Source organism: Ambystoma mexicanum, chromosome 13 (assembly GCF_040938575.1).
Source record: "Ambystoma mexicanum isolate Mex_15411 chromosome 13, UKY_AmexF1_1, whole genome shotgun sequence".
Classification (NCBI taxonomy): Eukaryota; Metazoa; Chordata; class Amphibia; order Caudata; family Ambystomatidae; genus Ambystoma; species Ambystoma mexicanum.
In genome coordinates this window covers 705,165,535-705,181,579 of record NC_090938.1, presented here as the reverse complement: position 1 = coordinate 705,181,579, position 16,045 = coordinate 705,165,535, and the positions used below count along the sequence as shown (strand labels likewise).

General features: G+C 43.9%; 1 protein-coding gene across 1 annotated transcript; it reads right to left on the bottom strand.

Moving 5' to 3' along the window:
* Positions 1–619: 619 nt before the first annotated feature.
* Positions 620–15,689, bottom strand: LOC138521756 (carbohydrate sulfotransferase 5-like). Its single transcript, XM_069634816.1, has 2 exons — positions 15,611–15,689; positions 620–2,169 (listed from the first exon to the last, which is right to left on the bottom strand). Exons 1-2 carry the CDS (start codon positions 15,623–15,625, stop codon positions 1,009–1,011), a joined length of 1,176 nt encoding a protein of 391 aa, XP_069490917.1. The 5' UTR covers positions 15,626–15,689; the 3' UTR covers positions 620–1,008.
* Positions 15,690–16,045: the final 356 nt, after the last annotated feature.

The following is a 16,045-nucleotide window of genomic DNA, read 5'->3' as shown; positions in this document are numbered from 1 at the left end:
GATCCCAAGTGGACACACAAAGGAACTGTCTCTTAGCATGAGAGACTCAAATGCTGACAGCTTAAAGGTACTTTTGTTTTACCTACCTCTTTGACCTATTATTCTCCTGAGGAAATATGGTGCAGTGCAACATCCACTAAGAGGCAACATGCTTCTATGGTCTGAAGACTGAAGCTCACCCAGGAATATCACGTGGCACCAGGCAGCTTAGCTCTGCTGGTGGAGACTGCCTTAAATGTATCTTATGGACAAAGGTGCTCACTTGGTTCCCTCGTATATTGTATCCAATTCTGAAAGGATCTGCTGCCGGTCTGTAAAGAGGAGGCCCCACCAGGAAGTGCATGTTGCCCTGAGGGGAAAAGCAAGCATAAAGAAGGTCAGACCCTCACAAGTGCCCATTTTTGATCTATGGCATGGACTGGCTTCAGACAGAAGTATGCAATCTTCAGATGGACAATTCTAAGCACAGAACACAGATATATGATCACACCTGAAAGGTGGTCTGAGGTCTTGCTGATGTTGCCTTCGGCAGAAAAAGGCAGAAAACTGAATAACCAACATGTAACCATTTGGTCCCCAATTGTAACAGGAAGAGTCAATTGAACAGTTTGATTGCTTTGGTTCAACACTGTGACCTTTATTAGCCTTCCTATTCCACCTCTCCAGTAAAGTTCAACGGGTGGCGTCCTTGCTATGCAGCAGGAGATTAGTGTTCCTCGACCAGTCATGGGTACGTACAATTAAATTGTCTTTCCTCTCCCAGATGTGTACACACCAGAGTGTGTTCCAGACAAAAAAGTAATGTTTGCATAGTTTACAGCAACACACGCTGAACCCCCACTTATGGGCTTTTGGGAAAGAAAATGGGAACCCCACAAATAAAAGTATTAGGAGTTATGTTTGCAAACACCCCTTAAGGAGCAGCTAGAAGTCTTTTAAAAGATATTACCCTTCCTGTAAAGGACCCCATTGTGGTCTCACCCAGTGCTTGAATTGTGATGAGAACATCTATTCAGTCCAGCTGTCTTTTCGGGGTAGCACCACATTCAGTGTTCGGTCCAGCTGCTCCTTCTCAGACTTGACCTTGAGGTAGCCAAACGTATCCATTTCCTTCTGGCACATGTCTTGAATGATTTGGACTTTCTGAAAGTTTAGCTTTTTCCTCCAGAGTTCGGGGAGGATTGCAGAACCTTTAGAAGAAGGTAAGGAGGCACCGTTCTTGGGCAGGAGCCAGTGTGTGTTGTGGCGGACCCAGGACAATAATCGTGGAAACACCGTGAGGCCCATGCTTTTGTACCAATCTTTTACGTAAGGCATGGGATCCCTCATCAGGTCTTCGTAGCGTACAATCACGTATCTGTTCATAAGGGATGGTGGAAGGTCGTACACAGCAGTGTGGTAAATATTCAGCTGAGCATTGCAGATCTTCTTCATAACCGTATAAATGTTGCCTGTTGAGTTGTAAGATTCGCTTATAATGTTGTTGTCGTCCTTCAATCCACGTGTGATCGGGCGGGAGGCAAGGATAGCCCGAGGATCACGAACAAGGTGGATGATCTGAAGGTTGATTTGGGGGTCCATCAACAATGGGAACAAGACCTTTAGGTCAAAGAAGCGTACCTCCTTCACCACAATATGGTTATAGGTCAGGCAGGCCTTTTCTGCCCTCTCGAATGGGGTAAGGTGACATACATGGTAACACTCCTGTCCTGCCTCAAGATTCAAGCCCTGGAACTTGTCGCAGGTGGGTGGGGAACACAGTGCTCTGCTGGAGGACCAGTCGTAGATGTCAGAGACAAACTCACTACGTGTCAAGTAAGGCTTGAGCGCTGATAAATTGCACAAGAAGAGGGCCTTCAGAAGGTCTCTCATGGGCTGTTGAAGAAAGCTGTGACTTCTGTCGGACATGGTGGCCCAGATTGCCTTGGCGGGTTCCGACAGGTAGAATACAGAGGGGTTCTGGTTGAAGAGCTGCCCAACAAAGGTGGAACCGGATCTCCAAGAGGAGAGTATAAGGAGATGTTTGTGCTTGGATCCGCTTGGGGACTCGAGCCCGCTGTGTGAATGGAAAAGCTGCCACCTTGTCAGCCAGAGGAGGAGGAGTAAAGTTCCTGCCAGGAAGAGGCATAGGCGAGAAACCGTGATTCTCCGAAGCATCCTGCTCTTGTTCTGTGAAAATAAAGACACACAAAGATTGGGGTAAAACATAGTGCCAGGAGACGACACAGTGCTTAGTGAAACATATGAAATTCATGGTATGGCAAGAGAAGACAGTTAGGAAATTGGCACTGGGATTAAAACCTATTGCAGACACTGGCCCACTTCTGGACTCCAAGAACGTTGAAGGTGATTGTTTTTGCAGCATGGTCTCATTAAAGTTAATGGAGAAAGGCAATATGTGTAGGTGAATGAAGGTTTTGTGTAACTAACGGCCTGGCTGTACTAGGGGGCACTGTGATATCAACGCTGCACCAAAGGTCGCTTGGTTTCATTGGTGCAACATCTCTGTCTTGAGAACATAAACTCCCTTAATTTAACACACCCTTATTTGCACCCTCATCTGATTAATGTCCTGTGTCAACACAATATCCTCCACCCAGCCTACGAGCACCCCACAGCACAGCTACCTGATCAAGGTTGGCTCTCTTCTAAATAATTGCCAGACCCTAGGGCTTCCAACCCACATCCTTTCTCTCAATCCCCACTGTTATCATAGGAATGACCCAGGATCATTGCCCCACTCAACTATGGGCACAACCTTAAATCATTCTTCAATTATCCTACCCCGTCTGCTGCTCCAGGTAGGTTGGTCTCCCAATAAATTCTAGAACATATCTAAATTGCATGTCAACGTTTAGACTGCACTGTTGTAAAACAAATCCTAGCCTACTTTTAGAAATGTGCCAAACCTTGAGATATCATCCGCAGAAGAGGGAGACTCTTATATGCTGGACAGGTACAATAAAGAAAATATAAAAATAGGAAAACAACTCTTCCAATTCACGTCTTGTGCCATTTCACCCCAATTCCATTATTTGAATCTTTACTCCCTTTGGAGCGACAGCAAAGTCCAGTCTGTGGGAAGATGACACTCTGCGTCCCTCTACTCCAGAGGTCTGCAGCCGTTGGCTCTTCAGATGTTTTGGACTACTACTCCCATCATCCCTAACCAGCATAGGCAATAGCAAGATATCATGGGAAATGTGGTCTGAAACAGCTGGAGAGCCAAAGGTTGCAGACCTATGCTCTACTCTGTTGCTCCATTGTCTCTGTCCTTTTACTACCTCTCTCCACCTTTTGATGTTGTTATTCCCGCCAATATGCTACCAGTCTCTTCTACTGCCACCTTCTCCCACTACAACTACCCTCTCCTACTACGACTACCCTCTGCCACTACTACTACCAATTTCTCCACTATGGATTCAGGCAAAGCTTTAATGAACTGGACAGTAGGGGATGTCCACAAAGTCACTGAATTCAGGTAAAGGAGGGTCGGACTACAGGGAAAGACCATAGGAGGGATTCCTTGCTGCATCTACGAAAAACCAAGAAGCAAGCAACAGCAGAGGGGTACGTATCACACTCTCTACATACGGAAGATAGCCGAAGACAAGGCCTCTCTCCCGCATGCATCTGCAACCATACTCCTTTCCCAACAACATTTTGCACAACACCTCTGCCATTAGAATGCAGCTATCCCCATGGGAAAAATGCGGTCTAGTTGCACACATAATGTACCTACTACTGTCGCACTCTCTCCTGCCACCTTCAAAGCACCTATCCACTTGCCAGCTCGATATGGGTAGCTAGTGGGAACCTGGACACCCCTACCCAACTTCGCTTAGGCTAAAATGCACACATACACTCTTAACTCATCTGTCAAATTTCTCATACCTGGACTTCGGTCCGCCTAGGGCGTTCAACCTACAGTGCGTTGGGCCCATACCAATGGCGAAAGGCGCTACACAAATGACAACTACTACTACTATTACTACAAACCTATAAAGCGCCCAGTGAAATATTTCATAGTGTCCCTTTCATTTTCCTATTTCCCATTATTTAGAACCCTTGATCACCCCAACACAAAGAGTCTGCAACAATTTTCCACCTCCAATGCATGCAACATGAAGAAAATTCCAGAAGACATCAGACGTTGGCTCACCTAGACACCTATGCTGACACCAGCAAGCAAGAAAAAAGCAATTCCTTTTTTAAGAAATGCTCCATCGACCAAAACACACTACCACAGAAGCAGACCTACGCTGAGACCAGCAAACAAGAAAAAGCAATGCACCTGCCCTTTTACAAGAAATATACATGCTCCATCAACCAAACCCACTGCCACAGAAGACCTGCGCTGACACCAGCAAACAAGAAAGAAGCAACTCCTTTTACAAGAAATGCTCCATCGACCAACACACACTATTGAAGAAACAGACCTACGCTGAGACCAGCAAACAAGAAAAAGCAATGCACGCATCCTTTTATCAGAAATATACATGCTCCATCAACCAAAACTCACAGGTGCAGAAGCAGGCTTACACTGAGACCACCAAACAGGACAAAAGTAATGCATTCATCTTTTTACAAGTCTACATACTCCATCAACCAAAACTCACTGCCGCAGAAGAACTGCGCTGAAACCAGCAAACAAGAAGGAAGTGATGAACTCATCCTTTTACAAGTCAACGTACTCCATTAACCAAAGCTTACTGCCGCAGAAGAAGCGGTATCTGGTCATTGCATCTAATGCCATTCCATCTATGCATGTTTTTGGGGGGTAAAAGGTAAATTTTTGATCAGGAGGATTTTAAAAGGTAAAAAACAGGGGTTTGGGGGTGGGGGGGGGGGGAAAGAAAATGCATTTGATGCAAATTTGTTAGATGGAAAAAATTCGATGACCATAAACCTGCAGAAGCAGACCTACGCCGAGACCAGCGAAGAAATAAACAATGCACTCATCCTTTTACAAGTCTACATACTCCATTAACCAATGCTTACTGCTGCAGAAGCAGACCTGCTGTGTGACCAGCAAACAAGAAGAAAGCAATGCACTCATCCTTTTAAAAGAAATGTACGTGCTCCATCAACCAAAATTCACTACCCCAGAAGCAGACCTCCTTGTAACTTATTTTCAGACCCCCATTCCCTAACATTGCAGCTGTTCCAGTAAGGAACTCTTTTTCAATGGTGTTAAACCATTAAGAGGCTCATTCTGAGTTCTGTGGAATTGGCACATTATGTAGCCTGATCAACCTGTGACTGGTGGTGACGCTTTTTCTGCAGTATTCCGATCCATCTCTCTAATCAGTCAACACATGCATCTGAGAAAATATGCACTGAAACTCTGCACATTTCTGTTGTGCGTAATGCACACTGCATGCACACACGAGATGTATGTAAGTGTGGTCACACTGGTTGTAACGCCAACGCCAACGCCTCATCTCCAGTCTTTCATACTGTGCACTTTTTTTGCTGGTGCAGTAGTCAGGCAAAATCTGCCCACATGATCTATTGCCATATGCATTAGATTCTGCATGGTTTGCCACAGAGAGTGACACCACAAATGTGTGTGGTGAGTGCCTACATCCAGTGGCCTTCTGCCATAAACCAGAAATGGTATCAGTACATTTTTGGCTGTGTCCGGAAACGTACCAATATGGTTAGGCCCAGAATGAAGCTGTCCATGCGACCACAATACTTCCCTTGGAAGTACTACACGCAGATTGTAGGAATCCCATCATCCAAGTCGTATCCGGTTTTTTCCAGGTCACAGATCCCTTACCTCTATGATCGACGAAATTCTGGGATTATGTTGAATCTATCCAATAACCTGAGCCAATTCTGCTAAAACTGTTCTCAAGCCAATACTAGAAGTCTCCAAAAAGAGAACAATTCAGGACCTTATCAGCCTCAACAGTAATCAGTGGAGTCCTTGAGGGCTCACTCCTGTCCCATTTCCCTGCTTAATACTGACCTCCCGCTACTGCCTGCCATTAGTACCCTTGAGTTAAGTCTACACTCCTATGCAGATAATACACAGCTACAGTTTGGTCCGTCAAGCTCTCCCACTTTGTTTTGATGACCTCAATTGATGCCAGAAACCTTGAAAATGTGGACGGCCCACAGCTTGATAAAGCGGGCTGAAATAGTTGCTTGCCATGATCCTCACACTGTGCAATCTCCCTTTAATCAAGCCCAGTAAACATATTCCCCATAAATAAAGCAGAAGATCTTGGGTGACTAGCTGGGCAGGAGCCTGCCATTCAAGCAGTAACTCCGTACTGTAACCGGTGGAGCCCCACACCATCGGCTCAAATCTGGACCTGATCTCCAAGGGACGAAGTAGGTGTAGTCTCACCCTTAAAGGAATTGATATTTGATGATACTAGCATAACATGCCGAGGCGTCCCGGAAGATATAGCCAATGTCTAAAAGGTCAAGAAGTGCATAACAAGAATGTGGTCAGGCCGGCTTTGGGTGCCTCTCCTTTGTTGGAGTCTAACTCGGGAAATCCTTCCCAACAAAGTCACTCCAAGTAACAAACGACCCTAAAACCACTAGGGCCAACAAGGGCAAGACATGTGATCTGTGTTACACTGGGCCTTGGGGTAAAAGGTGGCAAATCGTTCAAAATCTTCCCAGGATTCCAGAAAATATCAAATTACCCTCCACTTTCATTGAGTGGCATATCTGTTCTCAGCTTCACGTTCCTCATGGTCACCTATCTTAACAATCTTACCCGCTGCAGCTTGGGTGCATAGTATTCCATTTATTTGACTATTTGGACCTCATGACGAGTTTGCCGGTAACCCGCCTGTACTACCGGCATACTCGCCTTACTGTTACCAGCACATTACGGTTCCCGGCAACAGCTGTAAGTTCCAATTGGGATGGGAACGGCTGAATCACTGGCACCATTGTTAACGGTGCCAATGATTCAGTCATTTCTCTGTCGGTAGGGGCCAGAACTCCCAGCAGGTCAGGCCTGCCAGTAGTTCACTGCCCCTAACGACAGACTCAGAGTCAGGCGGTCCGGTAAAAATGCCAGAGCTGGTAGTACCAGAATTTTTTCCAGCATTTTTACCAGACCGACTCACCGTAAAGAGGTTTCTCCTTCAGACATTTTATAGTGGTTGTACATGTTTTGTGAATAAACATTATTTTCACTTTTACTAAAACTGTGGGTCTTTTACTTAATTTAGCATATTGTGGAATGTGTGTGCTATTTCCCCTGATTATACTTCAGGACTCTGCAGAGCTCTAAGCAAGTTGTGGAAGGAAAAACACCTACACCCACACGCATGGCTCAAGTTGTGGGGTTGGAAGCATTCATGGTTTGGCTCATTTTACAATAAGAATTCTGAGAGCTAATTATTTGCCCATATCATTATGAAAACAGAAAAGGGAGCTCTTGGTCTACAACATTCTGAGTAAATTGAATGGAAGGACAGCTCAGGAGGTGGCAATCTTAGGGGTACATAAACCACTCAGGGATAGTTATTTACAGTTACACCTTATGTGGGGATACAGAGCTCCTTATTAAATATACTACTCAATGTGTTCCCTATCACTAACCCTAGCCAGAAGCACACCCTATCCCTATGGAGTGTGGTGTCCCTAGGTATATGGTGGTGCACCGCCTATCTAATAGGATAGGAGAGGAGAAAACTGTCCCTATTGCTACAATGAATATTACAAAATTACTAAAAATAATAACCTGGGAACCAGTCCATAGTTGTGCGTTTGGTTGAACAGTTCACGTGGGAATTTTCAATGATTGGTGGTTCACCATACTTTATTCACCATCCGTGAAGTGTTTTCTACCTAAGCATGAAGAGTTTTGTCTTCTTAAAAAGAGTGCATAGTAAGACCCTAGAATCTCTTGTGTTAATTTCTTCTTATAAGTTACTTTTTAGAGGTCTTACTCACAGTAAAAATATGAGCATTATTGCATTTCTACAACAGATTAAAACCATAACCTATCACGTGTCATCTAGACACTGGTCATGTCATTCACAATCATAATTTTTTTACTCTGTATCTCAACCATAACTCTGACATATCAATGGGATTTCTGGTCGACCGGTTTCGATGATGTATTTATTAGGGTCATCTTCTTCAGGACCAATTTCTTTCACACAATACAGCCAGTCATCTACCCGTCAGATACGGCGAGGCATCCAACCCAACCTCGGGAATGAAATAAAATAGGACCAAATATTCATTAGAACCTCCGCACCCCACCACTAAGACCTATAGTCGCTGGCACAGAGAGTATCTTTGAAACCCTGCCCATTTATGTGGATCAGGTTCTTAATCCAATAATAAAAAAGACATGCACATACCTCAGAGACACTACGCATTTTCTGAATACCCTGAAGGATATTAGTAATCTACGATCAGTGGATCTTCTGGCATCATTTGATGTTCAGAGTCTATACACGTCCATTCCCCATGAAGGTGGTTTGGAGGCACTAGAATGGTCCTTATTGAGGGAAGACAACTGCAGAGCATCCAATGTATTCACATGGAAACTTATCAAAATAATTTTATATAACAATTTCTTCAGGTTTGACAAGCAATTTTACCTACAAGCAGCAGGCACGTCCATGGGGTCAGCCATGGCACCGGCATATGCAAATCTGTATATGCACTACCTTGAAAGGCAATCGATTCTGAATCGTCCACATTGGGGCCCTAAACTACTGACCTGGAAAAGATATATTGATGATGTGTTCATCATCTGGAGAGGTGAGCGGGATGAACTGGAAGAGTTCCTTAGATATCTGAACTCAATCAGTGACCGCATCAAATTCACTATGGAAATAGGCACGCCCAATCTACACTACCTATATGTTGAACTAGAACTCAAAGAAGGCAGATTGGTAACCAGTCTTTTCCACAAACCAACAGATGTGAATAACACCTTACACTATCTGAGTCAACACCCTAGACATCTCAAGGATAACCTTCCATTTAGTCTGTTTTTTCGGGCTAAACCTATTACCTCTGATGACACCACACTCGAATTGGAGAACGAGAAGATAATGGCCAAATATGCAGAAAGGGGTTACCCCAACAGGGTAATTGAGGCAGCTAAACGTAAGGAGACCCCTTTCCTTTACACTCTTAAGTACTCCAGCCAGAGTCATCACATAACTTATCAAGAGGAATTGGAGGCTGATTCAACTCGATACGCAGCTATAAAATCTATTTGCGAGACCCCCTCTCATAGTCTACTAGAGAGGCAAGAACGTCAGGGATCAATTAGTCAGAACAGAGAGAACAAAACCCAATAGCCAAACCACACTACAAAAGAAGAAACGTGGCACATTTGCCTGTCTTCATTGCAATAACTGCAACAACATCATGAAAGGCAGCTCTGGGAGACACCCTCGCACGGGGGCAAACATTAAGCTCAGGGATTTCGCAACATGCGACTTGATGTCAGTTATCTATGGACTAAGCTGCCCTTGTGGGATTTTCTATGTGGGACAAATAACAAGAAAAGTGAAAGACCGTTGTGATGAAGTACTTCGTTCTGGAAGTAGTTAACAAATCACCCAGGGGAGGTTAAATCAGATATGCACTATCACCTGAGGTTCTTGAGAAAAATGCGACCTTTCATTTCTGATGAAAACTGCGAAACATTAGCTAGATCTACTTTCTTATCGAGAGTGGATTATGGCGATGCTTTGCTAGGCGGAGCATCCAAGAAAGACATGCATACACTTCAAGTGGTGCAAAAGGAGGCCATTCGTATCAGAAAACAAGCCCCACAAGGTTAACACATTACTGCGTATCGCAAATCCCTTAATAGCCTTCCAATTAGGGCTAGAATTCACTTTAAAATGGCGGTCCTAATCCACAAAGTAAACTATGGTGCATCACAAGAATACTTGAAAAAGAGGATAACTATTTACCAGCCGAGTAATGCAGTGCGATCCAACAATGCTGTTAAACCGGCCACGCCCCAAGAGGGCGAGAGCAAATGGTAAATCCTTTCCTTATATGGCAGCTACAGCCAGGAATGATCTCCCCCCTGCTCTGCTCTTGGAAAGTAATTTACCGTTCTGGAAGGTCCTGAAAAAATACCTGATTGAATAAACCCTTGATAATTCCATCGTCCAGGTTGATTAGTAGTTATGTCTTGTGTTCATGTTATGTCTTTTTTGTATATATCTCAGGCCCTGATGCCTGTTGGGTTTTCGGCGTGTAATAAAACAAAATAAAATTTAAAAAAAGATAATTTATCACATCCAAATTCATATTTCAATATTAATACATATTATGGAATTTAAATGACATTGGCTTTCAACATATCCAAATTCGCCTGTAGCCAATTAAAGTCATACTATCATACGTACATTTCTTCAATTAAGCGCTAATTCAATTGAAAGGGGACATTTTTGATGTGTGTCCATATAAACCAAAGACTCCATTTTACCCACTTGGTTGATCTGTTGCCTAATGCGAGTAAAAAGGCAAAGGGCTGAATGGGCCTGGTTGCTGAACTCCCTCTCATGCATAGAAGTAACTCACTACAGAAAGGCCAAGAATAGGACGCGAATAAAAGCTGAAAGTCCCGGCAGTGCTTAATTTGTGGGGGGGAGCTTGCCAGGGCTCCGCCCCTGCACTTAGTTTTGAGCCCCAGCACTTATTTTTCAGCCCAGCTTGATTGTTTTGTGGTGTTTTGGCAACTTTATTATTTCAACTGTCCGTCAGTCATAGTAACATAACAACAGTGTGCACTGGCCAAGGTCGCTGCACCCTGGGCTGGCTCGTTGCTATTCACAATCCTGATGACACGGGTTGGTGGGGCAGGACTATTTATCAATTTTCATGAAAAACAATGAGATGCAAGGTGGCCATCCTAGGCACTGAGGCTGACCATGTCCAGACACTGCTCCACTCAGCCTGCATGACATTGCTGCACATTCTCCAGTGTAATAACCAGCAGGGTGGGTAGACAACAACAGGAGAGTCACAGGCCAAAAGCCCCAACACAGGAGGAGAGTCAGTGAAAAGACCCAGTCATGAGTGGCAACCTATGCAGGGCGATCTTGCTGCAACTCATCAGTTCAGTAAGGATTTTGCCTACATCCATCCATCAACTTACCATAGGAGGAAAGCATTTTTGCTCTTTGTTCCTGTGCCCCACTCATAAAGCTGACCTTTGCAGAGAGGCCAAGTGGTGTTTCAGCGCAGTGTTCTGGGCTGGTTTAATCCCAAAAGCCTGAGGTTTGTCATAATTCCAGGTGCTAATGGATAGTTGGCGATGGGTAGACTGCTGTTTGTATCCGCCCAGAGATGTTTGTACAGATGCATGAAACTAAGGCTAGGACACTGAGCCCTTTGGCAAACAGCAAGCCGATGATGCCAATATTAATGGTATAGCCATAAGGATAGCTCAGTGCGATAAGCCTTTACTGACGTGCATGCTTCTCCTGCACATCACATCACATGTTTGGATATCAGTCGGTTCACTTAGACTACCATTCTCCATTGAGATGGGTAATTTAGGTGATTTTTGCCTACACGGCTATGAGGAAATTGGTGCAGTTTCTAATTATAAACCGGCTAGCAAGCCAGGAAACGATTTCAGAACAGGTGGAAACCATGGAGGGTACACGAGAGAAAGAGACAGGAAAACTAGTGGCGAAGATAGCCAAAGAGAGAGGGGGGCAGGATCCTAGGGGCTTTAGCAGACAGGAGGACACTGACACAAAGGCAAAGTGGGAGGAGAACCGAAAGGAAAACGACATGCAGAGAGAGATGGGGCAAAAGACCGGCTAAGAGAAGGGGGCAAGTCGCTAGAGCAATTGAGAGGGAACACTAAAATGGAAGTCGCGGGCCTGTGAGCGAGAGTCCAAACTTAAACCCATACAAGCAGCCCTAGAAAGCAGGTGATCGGGAGGAAAATGGCAGGATAGCCTGGGGTGCGCCCAGGACTCATCCTCTCTGTGCTGATCCAAAGGAAACGTTTCCCCTTTGCCGAAGTCTACCTCTCCGCACTGAACATAAACAGAGGGAAGCAGGCAGTCCCCTGGAAGTGGTCTCAAATGAGGCAGAAATCCCAATGCATAAAGAAGACCCTGACCAAACTGGAGTCAGGCACAGAGATCAAAAGTGCAAGAGATCAGGGATGGAAGAGTTTCAACACACTTTTGTATAAGGCGCCGACCAATAAAGCGATGACAGCATAGGTAGCCATCTGTCCCAGCAGAACAGGAAAACCCACAAACAGTAGCCAGGATTCAGCCGTTATGAAACTATGATCTGCAAAGCTGGCAGACAGACGTCTTACCCCAAATCCACCTGCTGGTTCTGGTGCTGCCGTGTGCCCTGCTGGTGCCGGTGCACTCAAGAATTACTTTGATTTTCTTGCCTCCAAGTGGCCTACAGGGCTCAATGCACCAGCGCACCCTCCCTACAGAGGGCCTGTGTTTATCAGGAAACTGACAAATTGATCAAGCTCAGTGAAATAACTGTGCCGATCCCCGGACCATCACTCTGCAATCAACCAAAGAGCGCAAACAACCCCAACACACTGGCACATTGCAAATTTCAAACAATTTCCATGCCTGTCCTCTTGCACCAGAGAAGGTGTGATGGAATCCCTCTTAAAGGGATTTTTACTGACAGGTTCCACTTTGGAAGCAAGAAACACCAAATATGCCCTCTTGGTAAAAGGCAACAAAGGAAAAGAGCTACCAGGTTCGTTAACTGGTTGCATACGAATTGTTTGTTTTACAACTGTTCGAATTACAATTGACCTTTTCACAATTGACCGAATTGTGAAGGTCAATTGTAACATATATGTGGGGGGGAAACCCCCCGCAACCCTCCGCCCAATGCCAAACCCCCCAAAACCCCAATATATATATAGTTATATATAGATATATATATGTACATATATATATATATATTACCAAACCGAGATATATATATATATATATATACGGTCAATTGTGAAAAGGTCAATTGTGACCCTTTAAATTCGGTCAATAGTTCATTCGAACAATTGTAAACGAACAATTTGGGTAATACCCATTACCGTTAACTTGATCAACAGCAAAGGGATCGAGTTGCCGGAATTACCGGCACTACAGGTGCCAGTATTTCCGGCAACCCCATGCCTTGGAGTCCTATGGAACTCCATTGAATGGGGAGTTACCGACATCTCTGCCGCCTGTAATATTCCAGTAATACTGGGCTATCGTGCGGTGGAGATGGTACAGTAGTTTCCCGGTATCCCACAGGAATTACAGGCGGGATACCGGGAAACTCAAAATGAGGGCCAACATTCCTTGCTTGAAGTATCCTGTGGATAGTCCTTGAAGGTTTCCGTTTACAACAAGATAATCATTCTCACAAAAGGACCACAAAGCCAAGCTCATTATCTATCACACAATCAGACTCAGAGTGAGGATGAGGAGCGTGATCAATGAACTTCTGAACTAACTCCAGAAGTTTGTGATACTGAGAGCCACTGAGACATTCACAATCACCAAGGTGTTTTTCAAAGAAGCCATTCGTTCTTCTAGTTCAACTTTTGGAACCTAATATACAGCATCTGCCATACAATTTTCCTCTGAAAAAGATGGCGGAATCTAGAAATTAGAGCAGCGTTGAGAAATGAATTTACTCTATGTGAAAGATATTTTATTTCGGAGGCAAACTCCATAAAAGCATGTTGTATCAAAAGGCAAACATTTAGTTTTTATTCATCAATAATTCCAAGTGTAATCCGATTGATAAAAGCACTAAAGACGTATTGAATGGTATCCGTAGAAAGGATTGTCTTAAAAACATTGAATGGAGAAATGACTGCATGTTTTCTCCGAAGGTTTGGGATTTTTTTAAAAAATATAGGTATTGAGCAAGGGTAATAGTTAAGGTGGGGTGCCAGGGGGTCTCCCCGCCGTTATAAAAAAAAAATGCAGTCATTTTTCCATTCGATTTGATCCTATTCATCCGTATTGAATACCTCTTACTACACACTGCACCATTATAACAGAATCGTAGCCCAAATGTGTAGTGCAGTCATTAAACAAATTGTCACTGCAGTGCCAATGTGTGCATTTGATGCTAACAGTAACTAAAGCTATGTTGGTTTACACTGGTAAAAAAAACCTTTTCCAATAATATTGGCCTTAAAAAATGTTTTGGCTTCCCCTATAGGGGACAATATCAAACAAAGCGCATTGGAGATTCTGTATCTCTTGCAGCATGCGGACATCTCATCCCTGGCAATTGACTTTTGGGTCTATCGTGCCTGCAATGACAACAAGGGAAGAGTGTACAATCTAAAGCGAGCGAAAACAGAACAATGAGGTTTCAATTTCATCAAGTGTAAATATTCTGCTGCTCTATAGTGCGGGGCAACGGCGCTATAGACCTGAATTGCACTTATGCAATTAAGGTAACACTGTACTCAGTGCGCTGATCCCAGCAATTTTGAGTTTAATTTAGATATAAGCAATCAATAGGATTGCAATTTTTCAATAGGAACAAAATCATATTGTGCCCTAACTTAGCCAACATGTGTTTCGACCTTATGCAGTCTTTTTCAAGGTAAATATTGTTACTTTTGACCAGTCTTACTTTCCAAGGGCTGGCAAAATGTTGTCAGATATTGTATCTATGGCCAGTGTGATTCCTGACTGTTGAAACTTGTGAATAATCCTTGATTAATCATGGATCCATATATATATATATATATATATATATATATATATATATATATATATATATATATATATATATTGGCGTTGTTGTTGATTAAACACCATATGTTTGCTCCGATGTGAAAATATGCATGTTTCTGCCTGAAATTAAATAAAGCTGTAGGACGATATGACTTACAATAATACATTTACAGATGGTGGTGGCATTCCCAGGAAGGGTGCATGGACAATAGCACAAAGATGAGAACAAGTGGCGAGCCAGTTTATGAGAGTGTGAACAAAGTTGGACAAAGACCAGGGACAAATCAAAACAAAACAACACAAAATAACATATAAGAAATGGTTGACTTTAGCTGTCTGGGAAATAAACATAATGCAGAGAGGCGGGTCTAGAAATATAGAAAGGGGGAGCGTAGAAGTGGGACAGATTTGGGATAAAAGAATGCAGAGACATGAGCCTAGTGATAGAAAGAGAGCAATGAAAAAGAAAGAAGGCATTGAAAAAAAGAGAGTGGCAGGTTAGCAGGGACAAAGAGAAAAACTAAAAGGGGAGAGACAAGCAAGGCCTCAAGAAAGACAATTTAATTTGAAGGGGAGTTAAGGCGGAGACAGAAGTGAACAGTAAAGCAAAAAGGGAAGAGACAAGAAAAGAAAACAGAAAGCTGAGGTACAGTCTTAGTGAGTGGAAGGCAGAGGAGAGTAGAAAAGGGGGGGGCGCAGAACTTGAAAGAGACACTCTTACTCGTTTGGAGTGAGTCTCAAAATTTGCAAAGCAGTTACTATCCTGCCGTCAATGATCGCAGACTATGCCACTGCCTGAAAAACATTTATTGCCTCTTAATGTCGTATTTTGACCCAGAACTTGTGAAGTTGCACTCTTCCTTTTGTGCTTGAGATATCTGAAAAATTATAGTTACCCGAAAGGAGATCATGGAGCCTTCAGTTTCAGTAAAACATCCAGACTTGCAGGTACTACGGCCTCTTTCCACCACAAACTGTTCTGGTCACACTGCTCAGAATGTTTTCTTTCTCTGTCACTGAACATTCCATGGCGGACTACTCTGAGATCTCTGTCTGTGGAGCATGAAGCAGGATCTCCATGGATGTCTCCTACAGAATGTCTGTAGGAGCATTCTATGAGATCACCATGGCAACCTACTACTATGGGATCTCTGTGGGGCATCTTGTGAGATGGGGGATCTGTCTGGGGTGCCCTGTAGTATCTCCATGGTGGGCTACTATGAGACCTCCATGGAAGCCTACTCCTGTGGGTTCTCCACAGCAGCCTACTATGGGATCTCTATGGGGTATTGTGTGAGTTCTCCATGGAGGCCTGCTATGGGATCTCTGTC